The 23,974-nt window shown below is 42.0% G+C and overlaps 1 protein-coding gene across 1 annotated transcript in view; it reads right to left on the bottom strand.

Moving 5' to 3' along the window:
- The window catches only part of TAF3 (TATA-box binding protein associated factor 3), a 202,509-nt gene that overhangs the window by 19,471 nt on the left and 159,064 nt on the right, over window positions 1–23,974 (bottom strand). The window contains exon 4 of the mRNA XM_082252859.1: window positions 14,723–14,808. Within this exon, the coding sequence (XP_082108985.1) occupies window positions 14,723–14,808 (86 nt within the window). The remainder of the gene's footprint in view (window positions 1–14,722; window positions 14,809–23,974) is intronic.

The raw sequence follows: 23,974 nt of genomic DNA, 5'->3' as shown, positions 1-23,974 counted from the left end.
TTGGATCCTTGGCATTATTTTGGCTGAACAAAGAAAAAAAAGCTTGTGTATGGCCACCTTTAATCTTAGTTGTGCTTACGTTTTTGGGATGTGGTGCTAGATTATCTTGGTTTCGATCCTTGGCTTTATTTTGGCTGAACAAAGATTATCTAGCACCACATCCCAAAAATGTAAGCACAACTAAGATTAAAGCTGACCATACACAAGTTTTTTTCTTTGTTCAGCCAAAATAATGCCAAGGATCCAAACCAAAAAAAAAAAAAAAATTTATGGCTAGCTTTAATCTTGTGCCTAAAAAAAAAAAAAAAAAAAACAACAACAACAACAATAATAATTAAAAAAAAAGACCAGTGTTCAAAAAAAAAAAAGTTTTCTAATGTATGTAAGGTACATTTGATCACAACAAACACGATGTGTCATGTTTTAACCCTTTGTAAAACCATTCTATTCCAGGCTTTGTAGAGTCTCTACTATAGACACCATGATACCCAGGTGTAAATTGTCTCTTCGTTACTCAGGTTACCTTCAAGTCATATGCTAAATAATATACTTTAAGTCTAGGAGGATGTCTACAAAACAAAGTAATGTGCCTTTACTTTTCCCTTTAAGTCCTAAAAGATAAGAATGTTATGGCTGAACAAAAAGTGTATGCTGGTGCTATTACCCTGGAATTTGCATCAACAGGAACCAGACAAATAGGACAATACAATCACACATGAAAGGTAGCACTGTAAGGTTATTTCTAACATCAATTATAGAAAATTATAGTAATTGTGTGCGACAGAAACCGACTTGACATTGCTAGTATTGTACAACTAAAAATGCCATATTTCCATGTATTTAGACACTATTAGCTTAATTTATATATTCTACGAATGCTGTTGTAGCTTTCTGTAAAGAAATGACCTGTCAATGAGTGTCGATTTCAAACGCACAACATTAAAATAAGTCAAGCAAACTGGATGGCATACAAACAGCGCAGGGAAGAATTGAAAAGACCAGCAAAATAAAATCCACATATACAGCTGCAGATTCTACACATTATGGGTTCTGTTCTAAATCACAAATATAAATGCAAAAGCAGTTCTAAAAACAGGCTTGGACCACATGAGATCAGAACTGTTCTTTTGCCTGCTGATTAAGTAGGAACAGTGGTATGCATTAACAATAAGCAAAGTCATTTGTATTCAATGTGATTAAAAATAATTAAAACGCACATAAAGAAGTGTAGACATCATAATCAGTAAATATGGAGTCTGGAGTTTAAAACGAAATGTGGGAACTACTCGAACGAACATTAATAGAGACCAATTTTAGTGCTGATAACTTTTATCTCCAAGATGAAGGAGTGTCTAAGTCTTTCAGCTTCTAACATTAAAGACATTACAAATATTTGCTAATTCAATACTTCCTTCCTGAAATGATTCCAGAAGCAAGGATTTCTGGCAGGCAGAAAGGCAAACGCGTAAACACTGTAACCTCAGCAGTTAAAATGTTTCCTGCTGACTTCCTTAGTAGTGTCAAGTAGAGTCTACTCAAAGTTTAATACATAGAGCCTTCAGGCTAGCATCCAGGCTAACATGGACACACAGGTAAACATAGTCCAAAACGGAACACCATTTCCAATCCCTTATCCCTCGGATACAGACATGATGTTCAACTTTATTTCTGTGGCTATCTTCAATGCTTTTATTAATTTAAAAAGGGACACCACTATAATGTTGGGCTTACTTATGTTCTAGATCTTTACCAGTTAAAAATATTCAAAAAATTCCCGGCTTTTTTTCATAGCAGCTATGAGTCAAGAAGTGTGAATTTCGTAGACGAAAATATTTTCGTCAGCCGCATGTTTTCAGTGACGAAAACTAGACGAAAATAAAATTTGAATTTAGTTAGTTAATGAAAACTATGATGAAAATCAAGAGATGAGAAAAATATGAAAACTATGATGAAAATCAACAGATGAGAAAAATATATACTACAAGAAAATATATGTATATCCCTCGCGCCTATGGGTGTTCCAATAGGTGGGTTTTAATAAAAAACCACCAGCCGAAATGGTGCCCGTGAGTGGGGTATTCACCGCATTTCGGCTTGCGGTTTTTTTCGTTTTTATACATTGTATACCTACCTACGTTAAAGATATTTTTAAATGGTACAACACTATCTGGAGCCTTTTTTTTACACTGTATACCCTGACCAGACCCTGAGGATCGAGGCTATCCAGGAGAGGGGATCCTGAGTATAGCGGTACTACAAAGCCGTGTCTTCTCTGGCCCTGGTGGCCATAAAGCGATTATAGGTCTTAATACCGTACGGTATACAAGACCCACAATATCTGGTGAGTGTGTTCTCCCATTATCCCCCACGGTGACACCACAAGTACCAGCACTGGATCATTGGAGGATTCAACACAGAGCACTTGCACTTTTCCTTTTATTGGCACTCAAGATATACCTGCATTTTCCCCTGAGTCACTTATGAACTTTTATTTATGGACTTTTCCTACCTGCACATTTTGCACCTGAGGCACTAATTCATGAAATTCATTGAATATATGTATTTACTGTGATATAATTTTATTTTTATTTGATTGCTTCTATCACTCATATATAGCACCTTCCTCACCATTATTATTACTGCTTATCCGTCGTTTATTTTACTATTGTGATATCTACCTCAACTATTTTAAATCATTTCAAATTGTATTATTTATCACTTATTGTATATTAATTCATCCCTATATTACTCGATAGCACCCAGCACTTTATCTGAAGCCCACCATTATTCCAAACTTGGGTACTGACAAGCTATTGTCCAATCTTGGTTTATTTCAGGCAAGCGCTATAGCAGGCCTCATTTTTGGGGGTCTTACTTTTCACATGATGAAAATCAAGTCCAAATTTTGTCAACAAGAGAAAATGGAATAAAAATGTGAGGGAGGAGCATTTACTGCACCCGGACTTCCACTTTCCTCGAATCTCTGTGTGTCTGTTAAAGTGTTACTAAACCCACAACAGTAAAGTCAATCTGTAGATGCAGTAAAGCATGCTCGTTCTATTCACTGTGGAATGTAGGAGGTTAATCCTCTACATTGTGTAAAAAGGATGTTTGATCCTGTATGCACAGATCATCCTCTTTTTGCATTGTCCCCATAACATGTCCAGATGTGATAGAGTTACTGGAGTCAGGTTGCACATGCTCAGTTTGCTGTGTATTGCTAGTGGGGTTTTTTTTTTTGGTTCTTGGGAGAGTGCATGTGATCAGAACAGGGCCAATCAGCACTGCCCAGACAGGGTTAGGGATCCTGCATCCTGATAGGACAGCCAGTGCAGTATGAAAACTTCTCCTACAAGCTTTAACCAGGCACTGATAGAAGTCACAAAACTGCTATATACTGCTGATGAGAAAAGGTATTTAGCAGTTTATATTTACTAAAACTATTGCATTTCCATGTTTTGTGTACTGTGGGAGACCAGATATAGTGAATGCAGGGTCCTGGGTTTAGTAACAATTTAAAGCCTCAGTACCCTGACTCTCAGCAAGCTGTATTGGCAGAAACACACAGGCCCCCCTCTTTCTGCCTGCTGCCTAGGAGTTCTGGAGCAATGCCCTGTAAACAATGTGGCGTTTTCCCCTCCCAGCAAGGTAGCAGTTCTTAGCACTGAGTAAAATAACAGCCTCTCCAGACCAGTTCTCTGCCTCACTCCCATTCCCACTACATAATTCGATTTTTTACTCCTGGAAATTCTAGAGAAATGCTTAAAGTGATTTTAAAGGAACATTTTTTACTTTTAAAAAAATATAACAAACATGTTATACTTATCTGCTCTGTGCAGCGGTTTTGCACAGAGCAGCCCCGCCACTCTCAGCCAATCAGGAGGGAGAGACCCAAGAGAGCCTCAGGTCTCGTGCACATTGCTGGATCGAGATTGAGCTTAAGTATTGGGGAGGCTGAGGGGAGAGCTGCACACCGAATGTTTTTTACCTTCATGTATAGAATGCATGAAGGTAAAAAACCTTCAGCCTTTACAAGCACTTTAAATAATGCATTACAATTTAACTAAACCCAATGCGATTTTAATAAAACTAAATTGTAATGCAGATTTTAGTCGACTAAAATAGGTCTAAAACAAAAATGGCATTTTAGTCAAAAGACTAGGACTAAAACTAAAACTTAATCTAAATTTGAAGTCAAAGTTAACAAGGCATCCAGCAACTCAGAGCTGCGACAATTACTGCAGCAGTGTCTATAGCCAATATTGAGCAACATCTAAAAGTTCATGGGCTACTTCACTTGGGATCATTCACCTACTGGCAAATCAATCTCAAGCAGAAAAGTTAGTCACTTGGTTTTGATTTTATTCTGCCAATTCCTCCCCAAGACTATTATACAGGATTCATATAGCGCCAACAGTTTGCGTAGCGCTTTACATTATAAAGGGGGAAAGTACAATCATAACAGTTCTATAGAGAATGAATAGGAGTGCCCTGATCATGGAGCTTACAATCCAAAGGGAGGGGGAGGTGGTACAAAAGGTAAGAGTTGCAGGGGATGATCTGATGGCGAAGACTCAAGTACAGTTTTTAAGTGGAGGTGGGGTAGGCTCCCCTAAATAAATGATCACCTAAAGGAGGACAGGGTAGGAGCTGACTGGACATACTAGGGTAGGGAGTTCCAGAGGATGGGAGAGGTTGAGAAGTCCTTAAGGAGAGCATGGTAGGAGGTAAGAAGGGAGCTAGAGAGGAAGATGTCTTGAGAGGTAAGTAGAGGACAATTTGGGTGATATCTGCAGATGAGGTTGGCGATGTAGCTGGGGGCAGTGTTGTGGATGGCTTTGTAGGTTGTGGTCAGTAGTTTGAATTTTATAAGTTGGGCTAATGGAAGCCAGTGAAGCGATTGGCAGAGAGGGGCAGCCAGAACCAAGGTTGTATGTTCTATGAAGATACCAAAGTTTACGGTTATACATCAATCACCCAAGAGAAAGAATATGCATAGGAGATCTGAGAATCATTTGTTTACGGCTTATTTAAACTGACTCTACTGCAAAAAAAAGGAATGCACAAAAAAGGGCTCCCTGCAAATTAGACACCTAATGCGCACCAACTCTTCTGCTGCCTGAACCACTGAGCTCCACTCTGAGTAACCGCTGGCCAAAGAATCTTCAAGAAATTACACATTTCATACGTGTTGGATACCTGCTCTCCTGCTTTATTCCATGGGTTCTCCCACCATCCCCTACTTAAAGCAGAATTCCGGGCACAAAAACAAAATTTCAATAAACATACCCCCGGGACAGTCAGGGCTAGTACATTCCACAATGGCTAGCATCTGATCTGTCCCGGTTAGCACTTACCTGCAAGAAGAAATACTCACTTTTAAAATTTCTTCTCCAGCGTTGCCATCTCTGTTGTAGGCAGCTGAAGCCGGCGCGATCCTCTTCTGCGTCCTCTTCCGCGTCTTCTTCTCCCAGAATGCGCCTTCACCGGCTCCTCTCGTCACTTCCGGTGCGGCGCCGCATTCCTCCACATGGCATGCCCAGAAGCTGTTTAGCAGGGAATGTGGCGTCGCCCCGGAAGTGACGAGCGGGGCTGGTGTCGTCGCATTGATTCCTGGGAGCGATGACGTTCAGCTCCCAGGAATCATTGCAAGCCGGAAGAGACGGCGCGGGCCGAGGCCGCAGAGGGAGGAAGTGACGAAAGGTGAGTATTTCTTTCTACAATTACAAGGTAAGTAAAAAAAAAAAAAAAAAAACCTAACTATACAATTCCTTTTCAGGTGAAGACCAAGCGGATGGGCACAAAAAAAAAAAAAAAAGGTCGATTTTGTGCCCGGAACTCCGCTTTAAAGTGTTACTAAACCCACAACAGTAAAATCAGTCTGTATGCGCAGTAAAGTATGCTGGTTATACTCCCTGTGGAATCTAAGGGGTTAATACTCTGCATTGCGTAAAAAGGCTGTTTGATTCTGTCTTCTCTGATCCTCCCCTTTTTCCACAGACCCCAAATCATCTCCTGATAGAACACAGCCTTGAGGGCAATCTGCACATGCTCAGTTTGGTGTGTATTGCTAGTTTTATTTATTTTTTCTTGGGAGGGGGCATGTGATTAGCACAGGGCCAATCAGCACTGTCCAGACTGAGGGTCAGGGGACCTGCAGCCTCACTGGACTATTAGGTGAGAATGAAAACTCCTTCTACAACTTTAACCAGACACTGATAGAAGTCACAAGACTGCTCTAACTGCTGATGGGAAAAGGTATTTAGCAGTTTATATTTACTAAAACGATTGCATTTCATATCTGGGAGACCAGATATAGTGAATGCAGGGTCCTGGGTTCAGTAACACTAACTACTGTGTCCTGTATTGATGTAGGGTCTGGCAGGAGGAGCACAATAAATGGGAGGTAGGTACCACAAATCTAGGACTCTGGTATTGTCAGATTCTGAAGATTATTTACCTATCTTGCACATTTGTACTTTGCAGGTCCATCCTGACCGTGTGTGGTATACAAGCTCCAAAAACCTAGAGTTAAGCCCCGTACACACGCAACAAATTTCCGCCGACCGGTCATCTGTCTTTTGTCCAGAGTGGTGTCTGTTGGTTGGAATGTGCTCTAGACTGCATAGGAATTTTCTCGCACGACAGAATTCTACTTCAGAAGTGATGTGTTGGTTTGCTTTCTTTGTGTTCTTTCTTCTCTGAGCATGCCCAGTCTTGCTCATAAGATTTTTCCCTGTAGAAATCTGTACTGACTGCACGATAATCGGACGTGTTTTGACGGAGGACAAAAATTTTATAGCCTGCACACCGACTTTTCGGCCGAAAAAATTCTGGAGTCAGTTGTCGGAAGCATCATACTAACAAGCCGAAAATCGTCAGATCGGTCGGACGAAAATTCCTGGCCGAATTTCGACGCGTGTGTATGGGGATTTAAAGAAAAATACAGCAAGCAAAGGAAAAACTGCATTGGTAAGTGCAACATAGTAGTATTATGATGCACGGTTATCTAGATTTATTTGCACAGATGTCGGTGGACTCAACATGCCAGTCCATTCTCACATGTAGAACGTAAATAGTGTACCATTTTGGCACGAGATGATCATCGTGACCTGCAGATTATGCAGAAACAGTGCCAACTCAATACTTTAACTTCCACATGAGCAACACAGGTTCAGGTCAGCCACATGATGCTGGTTTGCCAGCTAAGAAAATGACACCAGCAAACAGCTGTAAGACGGCTTGTTTATTTGTGGTGATTAGATTTAAATTCCTGTGGCGCTTGCCTTCTTAAATGGGCTACATTATTAACTTCTGTGGCTTTTTAAGAACTAGAGGAAAAAGAAAAATGCCTTCAACCTATCTCTACTTGCCGAAGGCTGTTTCTCATTGTACTGTTTTATCATAAAATTCAAAGCAGAAATCAGATTTCACCGATTTCTTTCATCCTAGGTCTCCTTGCCGAATTAAAGACTCTGATTTATAGCCTATATTGTAAATAAAAGCGCATATCTTAAAGGGTTAAAACAAGTTCTCGCCCTATATGCTGTACACCGCTACTACTTTTTATGCTTTATGCAGTCACTCAGCAGTCTTTAATGCGGCTATCCAGCTGTTAACAGTTTTTATTTCTTGGTAATAAACCACTAAACTCCACATTGTAAAATAATTTGGAGGCCCATTAGCACAGCAATAAACATGGACTGTCGCTGCCAGAGAACCATTGTTTAACTTTTCCCAAACAGTGGTTTACCCTTCCACATTCTTCTCCCTGCAGTATCATTTCTTCCTCCTCATTTAATTCCACTGCAGGTTCTCCTTCATAGGCTTCTGTTGAATGAGCAATCTCTAGCAAAGTAACCAACACCGCCCACAGCTGTATCCCACAATAGGCCCATGCTGCTAGCATTACGTTTTCTGAAGGATTTGGTCACGCTGCCCTAACTGCTGCAGACACTAGCCTTATTCATAAAAACGTGCAGGAGGAGGGATTTTCAGCAGGATTCCTTTACCTGTTTCCCCACCACAAAACAGTGAAATAAATAGATTGGGTCATAAGATGCTTGGCCTGAAATGCAAACCAACAGCTTGACAAGTCAATAAAGAGCCACCCATTCTTACTCAAACACTGAGAAAGCTAAGGTTAAGGGCAAACACAATTTGAATATGACCACGAGGGGCAACTTAATGAACCCTAGTCTTCAATTTCAGAATACAAACACTAAGGTTAGTGCTATTTAAATGGCCAGGCCAGTGCCGAGATGGGCTGCCTATCTTTATTTATGTTTTCTAAAGTGATACTAAAGTCTCCTTTTTAAGGCCTGGGCCTTACTGGGTATCCATGACGATAAACAGCATCCCCATCATGCTAAGCTTCTCATTTTATATCTTCTTTACTATGCTAGGAAGGAGATTTTGATGAAATGGTCCTCGCCTGTTCAGCCTGGGAGGCCGTGGTTAATGCGGCCCTCCCCTATAAAATGACATACATGAACAGGGGATGCCCGTGGAAGCTTGAAAAGGTGTGGTCCCCTTGGACTCTTGGCTAACACTCCTATCTGATGAGAGTGGCTCCAGATTGCAAGTTGCTTTTATGTTTTGTGCTTATGGGCTTGCATTGTATTTTCTGTTTACGATGTTCATTCTATGTATGAAATCTATGTATGGCAAGACACTGCGATGTAATGTATAATATCGATTGTTTTCCGTTTCCTCAATAAAGCACCACGATTGTTCAAAAAATAATAAACATTTCATACTTACCTGCTCTGTGCAGTGGTTTTGCACAGAGCAGCCCAGATTCTCCTCTTTTTAGGTCCCTCATCGGCGCTCCTGGCCCCTCCCTCCTGCTGAGTGTCCCCCACAACAAGCAGCTTGCTATGGGGTACCTGAGCCGGGGCTCCCTGTTTCCATTCAGACACGGAGCCATAATTCAGCCCCGCTCTCTCTCCTGATTAGCTAAATGATTTTGACTGACAGCAGTGGGTGGTAATGCTGTGTCACAGCCAATTAGGAGGGAGAATCCCGGACAGCCGAGGCAATCGTGCACATCGCTGGATAGAGCTGGGGCTCAGGTATTAGGGGGCCTGCTGCACACAGAAGGTTTCTATGCATGAAGATAAAAAAAAGCCTTCTGCCTTTAAACCACTTTAAGGCAACAAATAACTAATTCTGAGCTCTTAATTTTTATAATACATTAGAGCAGAAGTATAGAAATTTGGATCAAAACTACATGTAGCACCCTCCTAGATAGGTGCTAGGTAGGTAAAGCCTAGTTGCTCCTTCTGCTTATCAGGGGAGCCTGATTGTTAGTTAGGCCTGCTCATGTGTTCCATGTGTGATTCATGTGGGCTGAGGGAATGTCCCCACTGTATCCAATGGAGAGGTATGTTGGACAGTGGAGGAAACCCAGCCAATGACACACAGGCTTAGTTACCATCCCATTGGGTTTGGCACAGGAAGTGGTGCATCATGGGATAGGGTATAAAAGCCTGGAGCACATGAGGCAAGAGGTCTTTGGGCGGGAAGCCAGGTCTCGGAAGGAGGGTGACGGCTGCCTCTCCTTCTGTAGTTATGGATGGTGGTCAAAGAGTCGGCCTGGTGAACTAGACAGTGTGGCTGAACCCAGAGGTCCAGTGGAGGCTGACTGGTGGAGTTTGGAGGCCAGGGTGACTCTGGAAAAACAGTGTCCGTGAATACAGAGAAACTAGCCCAGGGATCTGCCAGGAAGGGGACCATTCCAGATGCTAGAGTCGGCGGACGGGTGTCAGCACACAGGCAGTGAGAGTATAGGGGGTGCAAAGTTTAGAACACTGAAGAGAATATTCAAGCAGGAACACTTTAAAGCATCTTCACTTTAGTGGCAGAGTGAAGCAGCGGCCTTGCCGCATTCTACAGTTAGTGGTCTTCAAGACTGAATAGTTAATAGTTGGAGTATCCCACTCATCCCTTCTCAATAAAACCACAAAAACAACATCCCCTGGATTGATTATTGACTGGGCCAAGAACTTTCATTTTCTTTTATCTGCTGTCAGTTGCCAAGGGTAACCCAGGGGAATCCAGAACGTGTAATTTTCAGCAGTCCTCTACGGGGCAGTGCTACATACAGATAATTCATGAGATTAGAGGCTCAAAAAAACAAAATGGTAGTTTTAAAAGGTACTGCGTTTAAAAAGGCCTTAAAAAGTTGAAGTACAGCTATGGCTTGTGCGGCTGTACTTCACCTGTGGATCACAGGAGTGTAGTTTACTTTGCACTCCTGCAACCTGTTTTTAGCAGACAGCAGGCTGAAGCCCGCTCTCTGGCGACGTCACAGAAACGGTCCAGGCTAGGGCAAGATCGCGACAATCTAGTCGGGATCTGCCCACAACCTTGGACCAGCAGCTGCCTCGGCCAGCCGCTCCCATTCCCTCCACAGCTCAGTGAGCAGGGTGAAGGCGAGGAAGAGCAGACAGCGGTTACTGACAGATGGCAGGACATATCAAGCTGTGAACCAATGCCAAACTGAGTGCTGATCAAGGCTCCAACAAATTCTCTTCTATAGTAAACCGCTGGGAGTGCAAGCGAGGACTGAGCTCGTCCCAGCTTTGTGGATACCAATACAGAGAGAAGAGTCCTAGAAGCTGCAAATTACTACAAAACCCTGTATGGGAAAACAGGCTCAACCGAGGCTCTTTACAGGCTACCTCACCAATGCATTTTGGCCAAACCAAGACAATGATTAAGCCCCGTGGGCAGGGCGAAACGTGTTGGGGTGGCCTGGATGGAGCAAGGGCTGAGGCTGTTTTCACATACAGGGTGTTGTAGTGATGTGTGGCTTACAGGACTCTTCTCTCTAAGGACATAAAAAGCGTTGGATGCGTGGCTCTAGAAACTCATGAATGAGTACTCCGCTTTGTTCCCTACTCCCACATACGCAGTCCGCCCTCGTTTACTCTTGCAGAAAGCTGAGCTGCGAGAGGCAGCAGGGGTAGGGTACGAAGTGGAGTATAATCTACACTGTGCACATTAGGCAAGTTGTATTTTTAAGGATTCATTTTTTTATTTGAACAACTACAGTGCTCTTTGTCAATCCAAAATGTTAATAAGCCTCAAACATGAATATCGAAGAAAGCAAAAGTGAGGTTTTGTCTTTCTTAGGAGAATATCTAAGTTTGCACAATTATTCAGCAACTATTAGTGTGCAGAAATATTATGCAACTAAATGAAAAAAACAGTGACCAATACAGCCACCCTTCTTTTTAACAACAGCCATAAGCCTTCCATTCATGGAGTCTGTCAGTTTCTTGCTCTGTGTGTTGACCAACTTTTTTTTGTGCAGCAGTAACTAGAGCATCCCAGACACTGTTCAGAGGTGTACTATTTTCCTTCAATGTAAATCTGTTTAAGAAGGGACCACAAGTTCACAATAGGGTTTAGGGCTGATAAGGAAGTGGGCCATGTAATTATTCTTTCATCTTTAAGGCCTTTACTGGCTGGCTACACAGTGGAGTACTTTGATGCATGCGATGGAGCATTGTCCTGTATAAATATCATGGTCTTATTGAACCATGCAGACATGCATTAGAAGTGTCTTCTAAAAACTGGCAGTAGGTTTGGGAGTTAATCTGGAGTCCATCGATCATCAGATATTTATTGGCATTTCAACGAATGTGTCCTGTTCTGTGGTGGCCGGGATCCAGCCTCCTTAACCTGGCCATGTCTCTGAACACCTTGTACTTCTGGGTACTCCAAGTAGGTTGCAGTTCTGGAATATGACAGCACTGGAGGATAATGGGTTCCTGGTAGCTTCACGTTTGAGTCTTCTCAAATCTTTGGCAGTTAATTTGCCTCTTTTTCTCTCTCAACACGTTTCTTGCGACCCTGTTTACTATTTGCAACAAAGCGTTTTATGGTTCTGTGATCATGTCCCAATATCTTCGCAATTTCAAAAGTGCTGCATCCCTCTGACTGACTTTTCAGAGTCAGTTAAACCTTTTTTTTTTGGCCCATTTTTCCCCAAGAAAAAGAAGCTGTCTAATAATAATGCATACCTTGATATAAGGTGTTGATCTCCTAAGGCAACACCCTCCCTAGTTCCCAAATGCACATCACCTGATTAAGCCTAACTACACTTTTGTTGAGAAAAACACATTCCCCTCTGGGTGATCTATGCATATTACATGAATTTAACCAACATTTGTTGCAGATTCCTATAGTTTATTTTGAAGAAATCCCTGTGTGTTTCTCTGTGCCCATGTAGGAAAGTGAGTCTAATGGGAGTGGTTTCATAATTATCAATCAGCTGTGAACCTGCAGAACACTAATAAGGAAATCTGCTGGGCCTGCATCCCTTTAAACTTGTTCCTATTGGGAGTATCTCAACAGAAATGACATTTTTGTTCCAGGGGATGCCAGAAATCTGATTTGTATCTTGGGCAGACTTCTGGGAAAATGAGTGAGCCAATCACACAAGCAGAAAATGATGTTTCTGGGGTGTGGTCAGTATACATTCTGTGTACAGAACTCCTCCAGGTAGCCATATTGCATTGCATTTTCAGAAAATTACAGGGGCTGCAGACTGAAAAGGAAAAGTAATTTTTAACAATATTCAATCACAGTAGGCCTTGTGACGCAATTGTATATGCTATATTATTTTTTCTTTATTTGCCATTTTTATCCTCCACAGAAGTGGAGTTACCCTTTAAATCCAATAAACATTTAAGTTTATACAGCTTGGAGTTCCAATATGCATAAAAATGATAATATGTTCAAAATACGCACTTGCCTAACATTTACGCACACAGTTTACGTACTCCTTTAATGCTCGGTATGTCCTACCATGTAAAGGATGGCGAGGGAAGGGCGGAGAAATGCTGAAAAAGTATTCTCTGACAAAACAGAGCACTGCATGTTCATGAACTAAGGTCAGAATAATGCTTGGGGTTGTTTTTAGCAAGTCAGTAGGTGAACTATCATTTAAATGCCAACAACTGGTATATTTGACAAGGTATTCCTTGCTGAGCATGAAACCACTTCTATTCTCTCCCTCTTGTAAAAAGCGATGGCCAAGGAAAGAAAATAAAAAAAACCCCCAAAACTTCAGACTTGTGTAGTGAATGCTAATTTGCATTATGCGTAAAACTTATTTCCTACATAAAGTACCTCAGTGTCCAGTAGATGCCATATCTTAAGCACCTGCTGGCATTAAATCAATTAGTGATCAGTGACTTGATAACCGTGCACAGAAAATGCTGTAATGCACTGTTCAAATACAACATTAAGAAGCAGTCTTAAATATTTTAAGTCCAAATGAACTAACACCACCTAACCCATTATGGATAAGATCTGTTAAAAACATTAAAACACAATTTATGGAAGCTGTGGCCAGAGATAAGCTTAATTTGCAGACTGACCTTTTATTTATTTAGGAAACCAAATGAGGTCTAATTGCATTAGAATTGAATCCAGTAAATTTCCCTGAAATACTAATTTGGCAGCCATGGAATTGGTATGTCGGCAAATGCGGTTATTGTAAATGGCAGAGTGTACAGTACAATCAGATTGCTGAATTATAATTTTTCTCTACAGCTTACAAAAAGGGCCACACCATTTTCCAGAGGAGGGGATAGAATACTCTACACTAGACAACAGAAAAGGATGGAAAATAAGTTAGCAGATGACATACCTGGATAACAAAGCCAACATAGGATATACTCCTGAACTTAGAGACAATTTAAATTCAACCATGGGATGTCGATCCACATAAACACTCAAATCCAAATTATTAGAGCTGAATGGATGCCTTGTTAGAGCAAACTTGTTATGAGAATAGGAAGTGGTCACTGCTGACCACCCTCTCGAAAAGCAGTTGGCTGACTGTCCCAGTATGTATACAGATCAGGGGAAACAGGGTGTGGCAGAAGTCTTTATCTGCATACTTGTAGTTCCATGATTCAATTTATGGCACTTTTCCACTGCAAGTACCGGCTCAGCTCTACTCGGCCCTGCTTGGCCCGGTTTGCTTTTCCACTGCCGGTACCGCATGGTACGGTGTTGGAACGGTTCGGTACGGTATGGTTTGCTTTTCCACTTAAGTAGTACTAAAGTTAAGTGGGTGAGATAACAACGATTCTCTGACCAATCAGTGGCTAGCAGTGAAGTGCATGCAAAGGATTGTGGGATATGGTACCGTGTATGGTACCTGTTGGAACCACAATCGATGTGGTACTGTTTTTGAGAGCCGTACCGTTCCTACACCGTACCATGCGGTACCAGCAGTGGAAAAGCTAGCCGAACCGTTCGGTTTCATGCAGTGAAAAAGCGCCATTATTGAAGCAAAAGGTTCCGTATGACAGCCACACCAATAGCATCATCAGAAGAAGCCATCAGCAAGGGAAGACATTATGTTTCCTTTAAGGCCCACAGTATGGTTCCTCAAAGCTTTCATTATCCCTCCTCTCTGTGGCAATTACTATCACTGTAGAATAGTTAAGCTCCCAAACCTTCCCCAAAAGGTTGAATGGAGAGTTCAGTTGTGAAAAAGCCAAGCTAGTATCAGCTTATAGACCTCCTTGCTAGAACTCGAGATAAGTAAAACTGTCCTAAAGGGTTCTCTTACAAGTTGATGTCCTCCACACAAGCCCAAAGCCAAAGCCTGTTACTATCGGTACTAGATTACAATACAGTGTTTGACCAAACACACACATTACCGTGAACAGTGACAAGACTGTATAATACTCACATCGTGTCTTGGCCTGCACCAACCCTAAGGGTCAGCCGGGGGATTACAGGTGAAGGAGCAGGAACAGGTATCTCCACTTTTGCTTGCTGAAATAAAAGAATGGGATTAGGTTGTAAGCCAAGTTATAAAATATATTATGACAAGCATTAACTTTTTCATAAGACTGGACATATAATCTCAATATATGTTAATAAAAAAGTAAAGAAAACTTTAAAAACATTAAAGACATGGAAGTCTTCAAATTGACTGTCACATGAAGGAAAAGAAAGATATGCAGAATAATCAAATCTCATCGGTTTCCTCTAAAAGCAAAAGTTCACAGCACCCCTAAACTGTTACAGCAAAGACTCTAGAGTCGGGTTTGAGTCTGTTTCTAATGTGCTGTGTTATCATTAGAAAGCCATCAGCCTGCCAGGAACCGCTCTCATACAAAAAAAAAAAAAAAAAAAAAAACTGCCTATATTGTGAACTTTGAAAACTACTTTCTTCACAATGCTAAATGAAAGTTTGTTTTAAAGTGAACCTGTACCCAGCCTATGCAAATATACACTGCTCAAAAAAATAATTAAAGCAACACTTTGAAAACATCAGATCTCAAATGGGGAAAAATATAATCCTGGATATCTATACTGATATGGACTGCGTAATGTGTTAGGAAAGAAAGGATGCCACAACGTTTAATGTAAATGAAAATTATCACCATACAGAGGGCTGAATTCAAAGACAACCCAAAAATCAAAGTGAAAAAATGATGCACCACACTAGTCCATTTTGCTGAAATGTCATTGTAGCAACTCAAAATTGTACTTCATAGTTTGTATGGCCCCCCACATGCTTGTATGCATGCCTGACAAGGTCGGGCCATGCTCCTAATGAGACAACGGGCCTGAGACCTGGGGTATTTCGTGCCAGATCTGGAGCAGGGCATCACTGAGCTCCTGAACAGACTTAGGTGCAACCTGGCGGAGTCAGATGGCCCGAAGCATAATGTCCCAGGGGTTTTCTATTGGATTTAGGTCAGGCAAGCATGGGGGCCCTTCAATGGCATCAATTCCTTCACCCTCCAGGAACTGGCTGCATACTCTTGCCACTGGGCATTATCATGCACCAGGAGGAACCCAGGACTCACTGCACCAGCGTAGGGACTGACAATGGGTCAAAGGAATTCATCCTGATACCTAATGGCAGTCAGGGTGTCATTGTCTAGCCTATATGGAGGTCTGTGCGTCCCTCCATGGATATGCCTCCCCAGACCATCACTGACCCACAACCAAACTGGTCATGCTGAACGACATTACAGGCAGCATAATGTTCTCCACGGCTTCTACAGACCCTTTCACGTCTGTCACATGTGCTCAGAGTGAACCTGCTCTCGTGTAAAAAGCACAGGGCGCCAGTGGCCGACCTGCCAATTCTGGTGTTCAATGGCAAACTCCAATCTAGCTTCACGGCGCCGGGCAGTAGGCACAGGGCCCAATAGAGGATGTCGGGCCCTCAGGCCACCTTCATGAAGTCCGTTTCTGATTGTTTGACCAGAGACATTCACACCAGTGGCCTGCTGGAGGTCATTTTGTAGGGCTCTGGCAGTGCTCATCCTGTTCCTCCTTGCACAAAGGAGAAGATACCGGTCCTGCTGATGGGTTAAGGACCTTCTACAGCCCTGCCCAGCTCTCCTAGAGTAACTGCCTGTCTCCTGGAATCACCTCCATGCTCTTGAGACTGCTGGGGAAGACCGTAAACCTTCTGGCAATGGCAGGTATTGATGTGCCATCCTGGAGGAGTTGGACTGCCTGTGCAATCTCTATACGGTCCAGATATCGCCTCATGCTACCAATAGTTACAATGACTCTAGCCAAATGCAAAACTAGTGAAAAACAGTCAGAAAAGATGAGTAGGGAAAAATGCCATTGGCTTCTACCTGTAAAATCATTCCGGTTTTGGAAGTCGTCTTTGTTGCCCATCTAGTGCACCTGTTAATTTCATTAACACCAAAGCAGCTGAAACAGATTAACAACCCCCTCTGCTACTTAACTGACCAGATCAATATCCCAGGAGTTTAATGGACTTGATGCTATACTCTGATTAAAAAGTGTTCCTTTAATTTTTTTGAGCAGTGTCTTTACATATTCTGAGCAAGCAAAGAAGTGCTTTAAAACAAAGCATCACTTACCTCAGTAACTATGGACATTAGAGAGTACTGGTTGTCAAAGTGAAATCTTAGCTAATTTTCTGTTACAACAAAATCGTGGCAGCCTGCCAGCCCGCTAATGAAAACAAATCTGCAGGCTTTTCTTAGCTGTTAGAAAAGAACACAAACTCTACTCTTTTCTAGAGTCTAACTTGTAATCTTTGGAAAATAATAATTTTACATGAAAGCAGCCAGAGATGTCAGCAATGCATTAAAGTGGTATTAAACTGCAAAACTAATTATTTTGCAGCTTATGAATTTTAGATATGTTGGCTGCATTCATTTTCTTTTTTTAGGCTTGGTCTCCTTTTTTCATCTGGTAATCCAGCTAGTAAATCTTATTTTTCAACTTCTTTTAAACAGACTAAGCTGCCAAGCAAAAGTGGGAGTTAGAGGGTTGAGACAAACCATTTAACACTTGCAGGCGGGGGGTGGGGGGCGGGGCTAGGGGAATAGCTGCACTTGGTCAGTTTGGTGTATATTGCTAGAGTTTCACAGTACATGTGATCAGCCCAGGGCCAATCCGCACTATCCAGACAGAGGGTCAGGGGTCCTGCATCCTCACAGGACAATCATGAGACAATGAAAACTTCTTTTACAAGCTTTAACCAGACACTGATAGAAGTCACAAGACTGCTATATGTACTGCTGATGAGAAAAAGTATTTAAAAAAAGGGGTGTTAAGAAAGTTCATTCAATTTATTAATAGTTAGTGGGTTCATACCGGTGTTCATGTTTGACCAAACCACAGTGATGAAAAAAAATCCAACTTTTTGCCCCCAAAACCCCCCTATACCTCTCTAGACCAGCCACTTCTAAGAATGTTTACTATGATTTGTTCTTGGGATGAGGATTAATGATAGATTTGTCCCCAGTGAGGTAATATTTTTCATTTAAAAAACACTGCAAGCTGAGGCTTTAAGGAGGAGGGATCTGCAGGATGTCCAGGTCACGTGTGTGGGTGGCAACTTGGGAGTGTTGGTGGAGCAAGGGGAGAACTCCCCTGTCATTGCTGTAAATGTTAGCATCATAGCACTGCTACAATAGGAAGCCTGCATTATATCAAAACCACAAAGCTCTGCTACAGGCCATAACCCCTACTACTACTACAGGGTTTCCCTGATCTATGCTGCACTTCCAATGGCCCTAAAACCACAAAGCTCTACCCCGATGCAAATACCCCCAATTTATGAAACAGTGTTGTGGATCAGGCCAATTATTGCACCTTCTCAGAAGAGGCAAATTGCAATACCCCTAGACATCATAATATTCGGATCTACAGTAGATTCCAAATCAATATGCTCAGATATGCAAATTGACTTATTTTTGTCTCTATCTTGGGCTAGCTAGCTTCTTGCATCTAAACTTTGAATGTCACCGCTCATTTCACTGTGCTAAACTTTAGGCATTAAGCATCTCTTTAAAGCTGTATTAAGCCCAAAACTTGGCAATCATTCGATGTGGTGGCTGCATTTGTTTTCTATGTTTTTACCTGGTGAACTGGTCAGTAATAGAGTGCCTCCACTCTGGATGAATGAAAACAGGAGAAAAAGCAGATAGCAGCATGGGCGGTGCTGAGGAGTGTTTCATATAGAAGCATATTTTACCTACACTAAAACTAAAATTTTTTCTTGGGAGAGTGCATTTGATCAGCACAGGGCCAATCCGCACTATCCAGACAGAGGGTCAGTGGTCCTGCATCCTCACAGGACAATCATGAGAGAATGAAAACTCCTTATACAAGCTTTAATCAGACACTGATAGAAGTCACAAGACTGCTATATGTACTGCTGATGAGAAAAAGTATTTAAAAAAGGGGTGTTAAGAAAGTTCATTCAATTTATTAATAGTTAGTGGGCCCATGCCGGTGTTCATGTTTGACCAAACCACAGTAATGAAAAACATCTCTGCAAATGTTCTGGGGAGGAAATTTTAATAAAATGAATGCAGCCACCACAATCAAGGATTGGTAAGCTGCAGTAAATTAAACTATTGTTTTTGGATTTTAATAATGTTTTAGGCTGTTTTGTTGGTGTTTAAAGAGGAGTTCCAGCCTGGGGGAAACAATAATTGAAGTCAGCAGGTACAAATTTAATATAAGGACACCTACCTGTTCAGGGATCCCGTGATGTCAGCACTTTAAGCCGATCTGTCCATCGGCTCCAAGTGCAGGTGCCGGTGTTCCGTGAAAAAACCTACCTGTGAAAATTCCCTACCCTCGTCACTTCCTGTGCACGTACGTCATTCAACAGCTGAGCCACTTCCCACTGCGCATGCTCACAACTGCGGAGGGTAGGGAATTTTCACGGGGTAGTGTTTTTTAACGTTACACCGCATCAGCTGTTGCCGCGCGTACATTAAATCATCTCCGCTCCAACCCGTCACACTTCCCTGATCTCGGCTCCAAAATGTAAAAGCGGCAGCGGGTCTATAAAAATATAAATCATGGACCCGTGATCATGTGGGACGTCGCACCTGCTGATAAATGACAGGCGCCCGCAGGGAAATCTCAGGGTTGGAGCGTAGATGATTTAATGTAGTGGCTGCCCATGCGCAGTGGGACGCGCGGCAACAGCCGATATAGGACGCGGTGTAACGTTAAAAAATACTACCCCATGAAAACTCCCTACCCTCCGGAGCTGTGAGCATGCGCAGTGGGAAGCTGCTCAGCTGTTCAATCACGTACGTGCACAGGAAGTGACGAGGGTAGGGAATTTTCATGGGGTAGGGTTTTTTAACGTTACACCGACATCTTCACTAAGGGAAACAAAGTGAAGCCTTGTGGCTTCACAGCCTGTTTCTAAATGCGCATGCGCGAGTCATGCTGCATTTTCTGAATGATCCTGCTGTCTTCTGGGACCTGAGTATCTAACAGAAGGCAGCGAGGGAGAGCTGAGGCTGGAAGTTGCGCAGATCGCTGCACAATTGATTGCGGCAATCTAACTCAGAAGTGGGAGCTGGTATCTGGTTTTGAAAGGTATCCGCTCCCCCGCGTCCCCAAAAGGTGCCAAATGTGGCAGCGGAGGGGGGAGGAAGTAAACAAGCAGAGCTTCCCCCCTTTTGGGTGGAGCTTCGCTTTAAGAATGTGCAAAAGGTCCATAGCCTGGGCACAGGTGCACTTTCAAGTGCTTTTACTGCTTGCTCAGAATATGTACATACCTTTATGTGCTTGATCTCGGCAAAGGTTCACTTTAAAGTCCATCTCCAGGCTCCAACTTTTTGCCCCCAAAACCCCTCTATACCTCTCTAGACCAGCCACTTCTAAGAATGTTTACTATGATTTGTTCTTGGGATGAGGATTAATGATAGATTTGTCCCTAGTGATGTAATATTGTTCATTGAACAATATCCCTCCTCCTGCAAGCTGAGGCTTTAAGGAGGAGGGATCTGCAGGGCGTCCAGGTCACGTGTGTGGGTGGCCACTTGGGAGTGTTGGTGGAGCAAGGGGAGAACTCCCCTGTCATTGCTGTAAATGTTAGCATCATAGCACTGCTACAATAGGAAGCCTGCATTATATCAAAACCACAAAGCTCTGCTACAGACCATTACCCCTACTACTACAGGGTTTCCCTGATCTATGCTGCACTTTCAATGGCCCTACCACCACAAAGCTCTACCCCGATGCAAATACCCCCAATTTATGAAACAGGGTTGTGGATCAAGCCAATTATTGCACCTTCTCAGAAGAGGCAAATTGCAATACCCCTAGACATCATAATATTCGGATCTACAGTAGATTCCAAATCAATATGCTCAGATATGCTAATTGACTTATTTTTGTCTCTATCTTGGGCTAGCTAGCTTCTTGCATCTAAACTCTGAATGTCACCGCTCATTTCACTGTGCTAAACTTTAGGCGTTAAGCATCTCTTTAAAGCTGTATTAAGCCCAAAACTTGGCAATCATTCGATGTGGTGGCTGCATTTGTTTTCTATGTTTTTACCTGGTGAACTGGTCAGTAATAAGAGTGCCTCCACTCTGGATGAATGAAAACAGGAGAAACAGCAGATAGCCATACGGGCGGTGCTGAGGAGTTTTTCATATTGGCCAGAGGCGCGATTACATCACTCCCACGCATGCGCGCGGGAGCCGCCGTTCGCGGCATAGGGTTCTGAAGGAACGGCACGGGTGGCCGTTCCTTTAGAGCGCATGCGCCGAAGACGTCATCGGCTGCATGCATTGCAAATCTCTCCTAAACGGTGCAAGTTAAGGAGATATTTATAGCACCTATAGGTAAGCCTTAATATAGGCTTATCTATAGGTAAATGTAAAAAAAGTGTGTTTACAACCTCTTTAAGCCATACACTGCCCCTTCATACTTGGCTGTGTATGCAATATATATCGCTATATTCTCTATATGTATATATATATATATATATATATATATAGATATATCTATATCTATATATATCTCTATATATATCTATATATATATATATATATATATATATATATATATATATATATATATCTCTATCTCTCTCTCTATATATCTCTCTTTCTCTCTCTCTCTCTCTCTCTCTATATCTCTCTCTCTCTCTATATCTCTCTCTCTCTCTATATCTCTCTATCTCTCTCTCTCTCTATATCTCTCTCTCTCTCTATATCTCTCTCTCTCTCTATATCTCTCTCTCTCTCTATATCTCTCTCTCTCTCTATATCTCTCTCTCTCTATATCTCTCTCTCTCTATATCTCTCTCTCTCTATATCTCTCTCTCGCTCTATATCTCTATATCTCTCTCTCTCTCTCTCTATATCTCTCTCTCTCTATATCTCTCTCTCTCTATATCTCTCTCTCTCTATATCTCTCTCTCTCTATATCTCTCTCTCTCTCTATATCTCTCTCTCTCTATATCTCTCTCTCTCTCTATATCTCTCTCTCTCTATATCTCTCTCTCTCTCTCTATATCTCTCTCTCTCTCTATATCTCTCTCTCTCTCTATATCTCTCTCTCTCTCTATATCTCTCTCTCTCTCTATATCTCTCTCTCTCTCTATATCTCTCTCTCTCTCTATATCTCTCTCTCTCTCTATATCTCTCTCTCTCTCTATATCTCTCTCTCTCTATATCTCTCTCTCTCTCTATATCTCTCTCTCTCTCTATATCTCTCTCTCTCTCTATATCTCTCTCTCTATATCTCTCTCTCTATATCTCTCTCTCTCTATATCTCTCTGGCTCTATATCTCTCTCTCTCTATATCTCTCTCTCTCTATATCTCTCTCTCTCTCTATATCTCTCTCTCTCTCTATATCTCTCTCTCTCTCTATATCTCTCTCTCTCTCTATATCTCTCTCTCTCTCTATATCTCTCTCTCTCTATATCTCTCTCTCTCTATATCTCTCTCTCTATATCTATAGATCTATATCTATAGATCTATATATATATAGATAGATAAATAGAAATATATATTTTTTTTTATGGACTTGGGCGGAGATCTGGTTCAAAGAATATATCAGGTTTATAGAACTTGTAAACTCAAAAATTCTAAAACTTTGGAAAAACCCAACTGAGCTGCAAAGCTAGCAAAAACCAATTCCATCTGCCACAATACTGCATATGTACATATACAAAAAAACATAACAGTGGAAAGCGCATCTGCAATGCTTGCGCAGTAAGTAGTTGTGTGTAGCACTGCTGGCATGCGCAGGAATGATGGGATTCAATGGCTGCTTACATTGATATTTTTTCCAACTGTATTTTGTACCATTTTAAAATGGGAACCTAACCATCATGAGTTAAGCCGACATCTGGTCTCTTGGGAACTATACTGAAGTTTGGAGTGTTATTTCAAAGCTATCCAAATCAGTTTAAAGTCAAAACACTGCAATACAACACCCTTTTGTAACCACCTCACTATACATTGTGCCTGGATTTGTCCATTTAGATGTATAAGCAACCCTCCCTTTACCTGAACTAATCTAGAAGCCTTATAAACCCTCTTCCGCCATGTGCTGCGCTTTTTGCTAATCTTCATGGATTTCGTTGCCTAGCCACATACCTCGGGGCACCAACCGATAAGGCTTTAACTCCCTATTGCTCCCAAAACCCCAGCAGAGCAGCAAAAAAAACTCAGCAAATACGCCTGCAGTTTCTAGGGGGACCGGTTTAAAATCCTGACTTGCAGGAGAAAGGTGGATTTAAGAAACACTTATCAGCTATTCGCTTAACAATTTAATTCAGTATGGGAATTCTTCAAGCAGGGCAGCTTTACAGTTTATCTTCTTTACTGGGCTTTCTGATGGCTAGTGGGCAGTCCTGTCAATTTAATCTGTTGTTATTGCTTTTCTCAGTTTCTTTCTTACTCCTTTTTTAAGCTTAAAAAGACTACAAGTGTTTCACGTTCACATTGCTATGTATCTAAGATAACTTGTACACACAGCAGTCTTTGAACCAGACATACTATCCAGGTAAATAGTTGCAAGTCATTTTTATGAATTAGAACTCCACCTTTGATTCATTATAACACATAGGGGATTTCACACCTCGGACAACCACCTTGGGAGATAGGGGTTTTTTACACTGCTTAGATAACGCCACTAAAGCTGATCATACACGGTTAGCTTTTTTTTTTTTTTAAGTCACATTGTTGGTGTGTGGATGGAGGAATCCCCCTGCCTAGACATGGTAATCTGACAGCTGAATCTGCCGCTGTCCTAAAACACTGATCATCAGCAGCCACTGGTGAAGAAAAAATGGCCAACATGTTCTGTGATCAACTTTGGTTAAGCAGGAACAGCCACACACGGATTTAAAATTTCACTGGTCCTTACTAACCCAGCCAAATTTCAAACCGTGTATGGCAAAATTAAAGTTTAGTCATGTAAGTGCTGGTTCACACTAATGCAATCACAGACATTGCATATGATTCGGAGCGTACTGCTCCTAAAATCACATGCCATGTCTGTGTGGTGCAAATTCAACCATACAGTTTGTATGGCTGAATTCACACCGCAATCGCAGTGAGCTCGCACAGGACCCTTTTTTTGGTCTGCAGCAGAATCGGATAGCATGGTGGTTCACACCAGTGCGATCCGATTCATGTGCGAACTGTCAGATCGATCTGA

The sequence above is a fragment of the Pelophylax lessonae genome (genome assembly GCF_965119305.1).
Source record: "Pelophylax lessonae genome assembly, chromosome: 4".
Taxonomy (NCBI): Eukaryota; Metazoa; Chordata; class Amphibia; order Anura; family Ranidae; genus Pelophylax; species Pelophylax lessonae.
The sequence above is the reverse complement of the archived record's forward strand: the minus strand, read 5'-3'. Positions and strand labels throughout refer to the sequence as shown.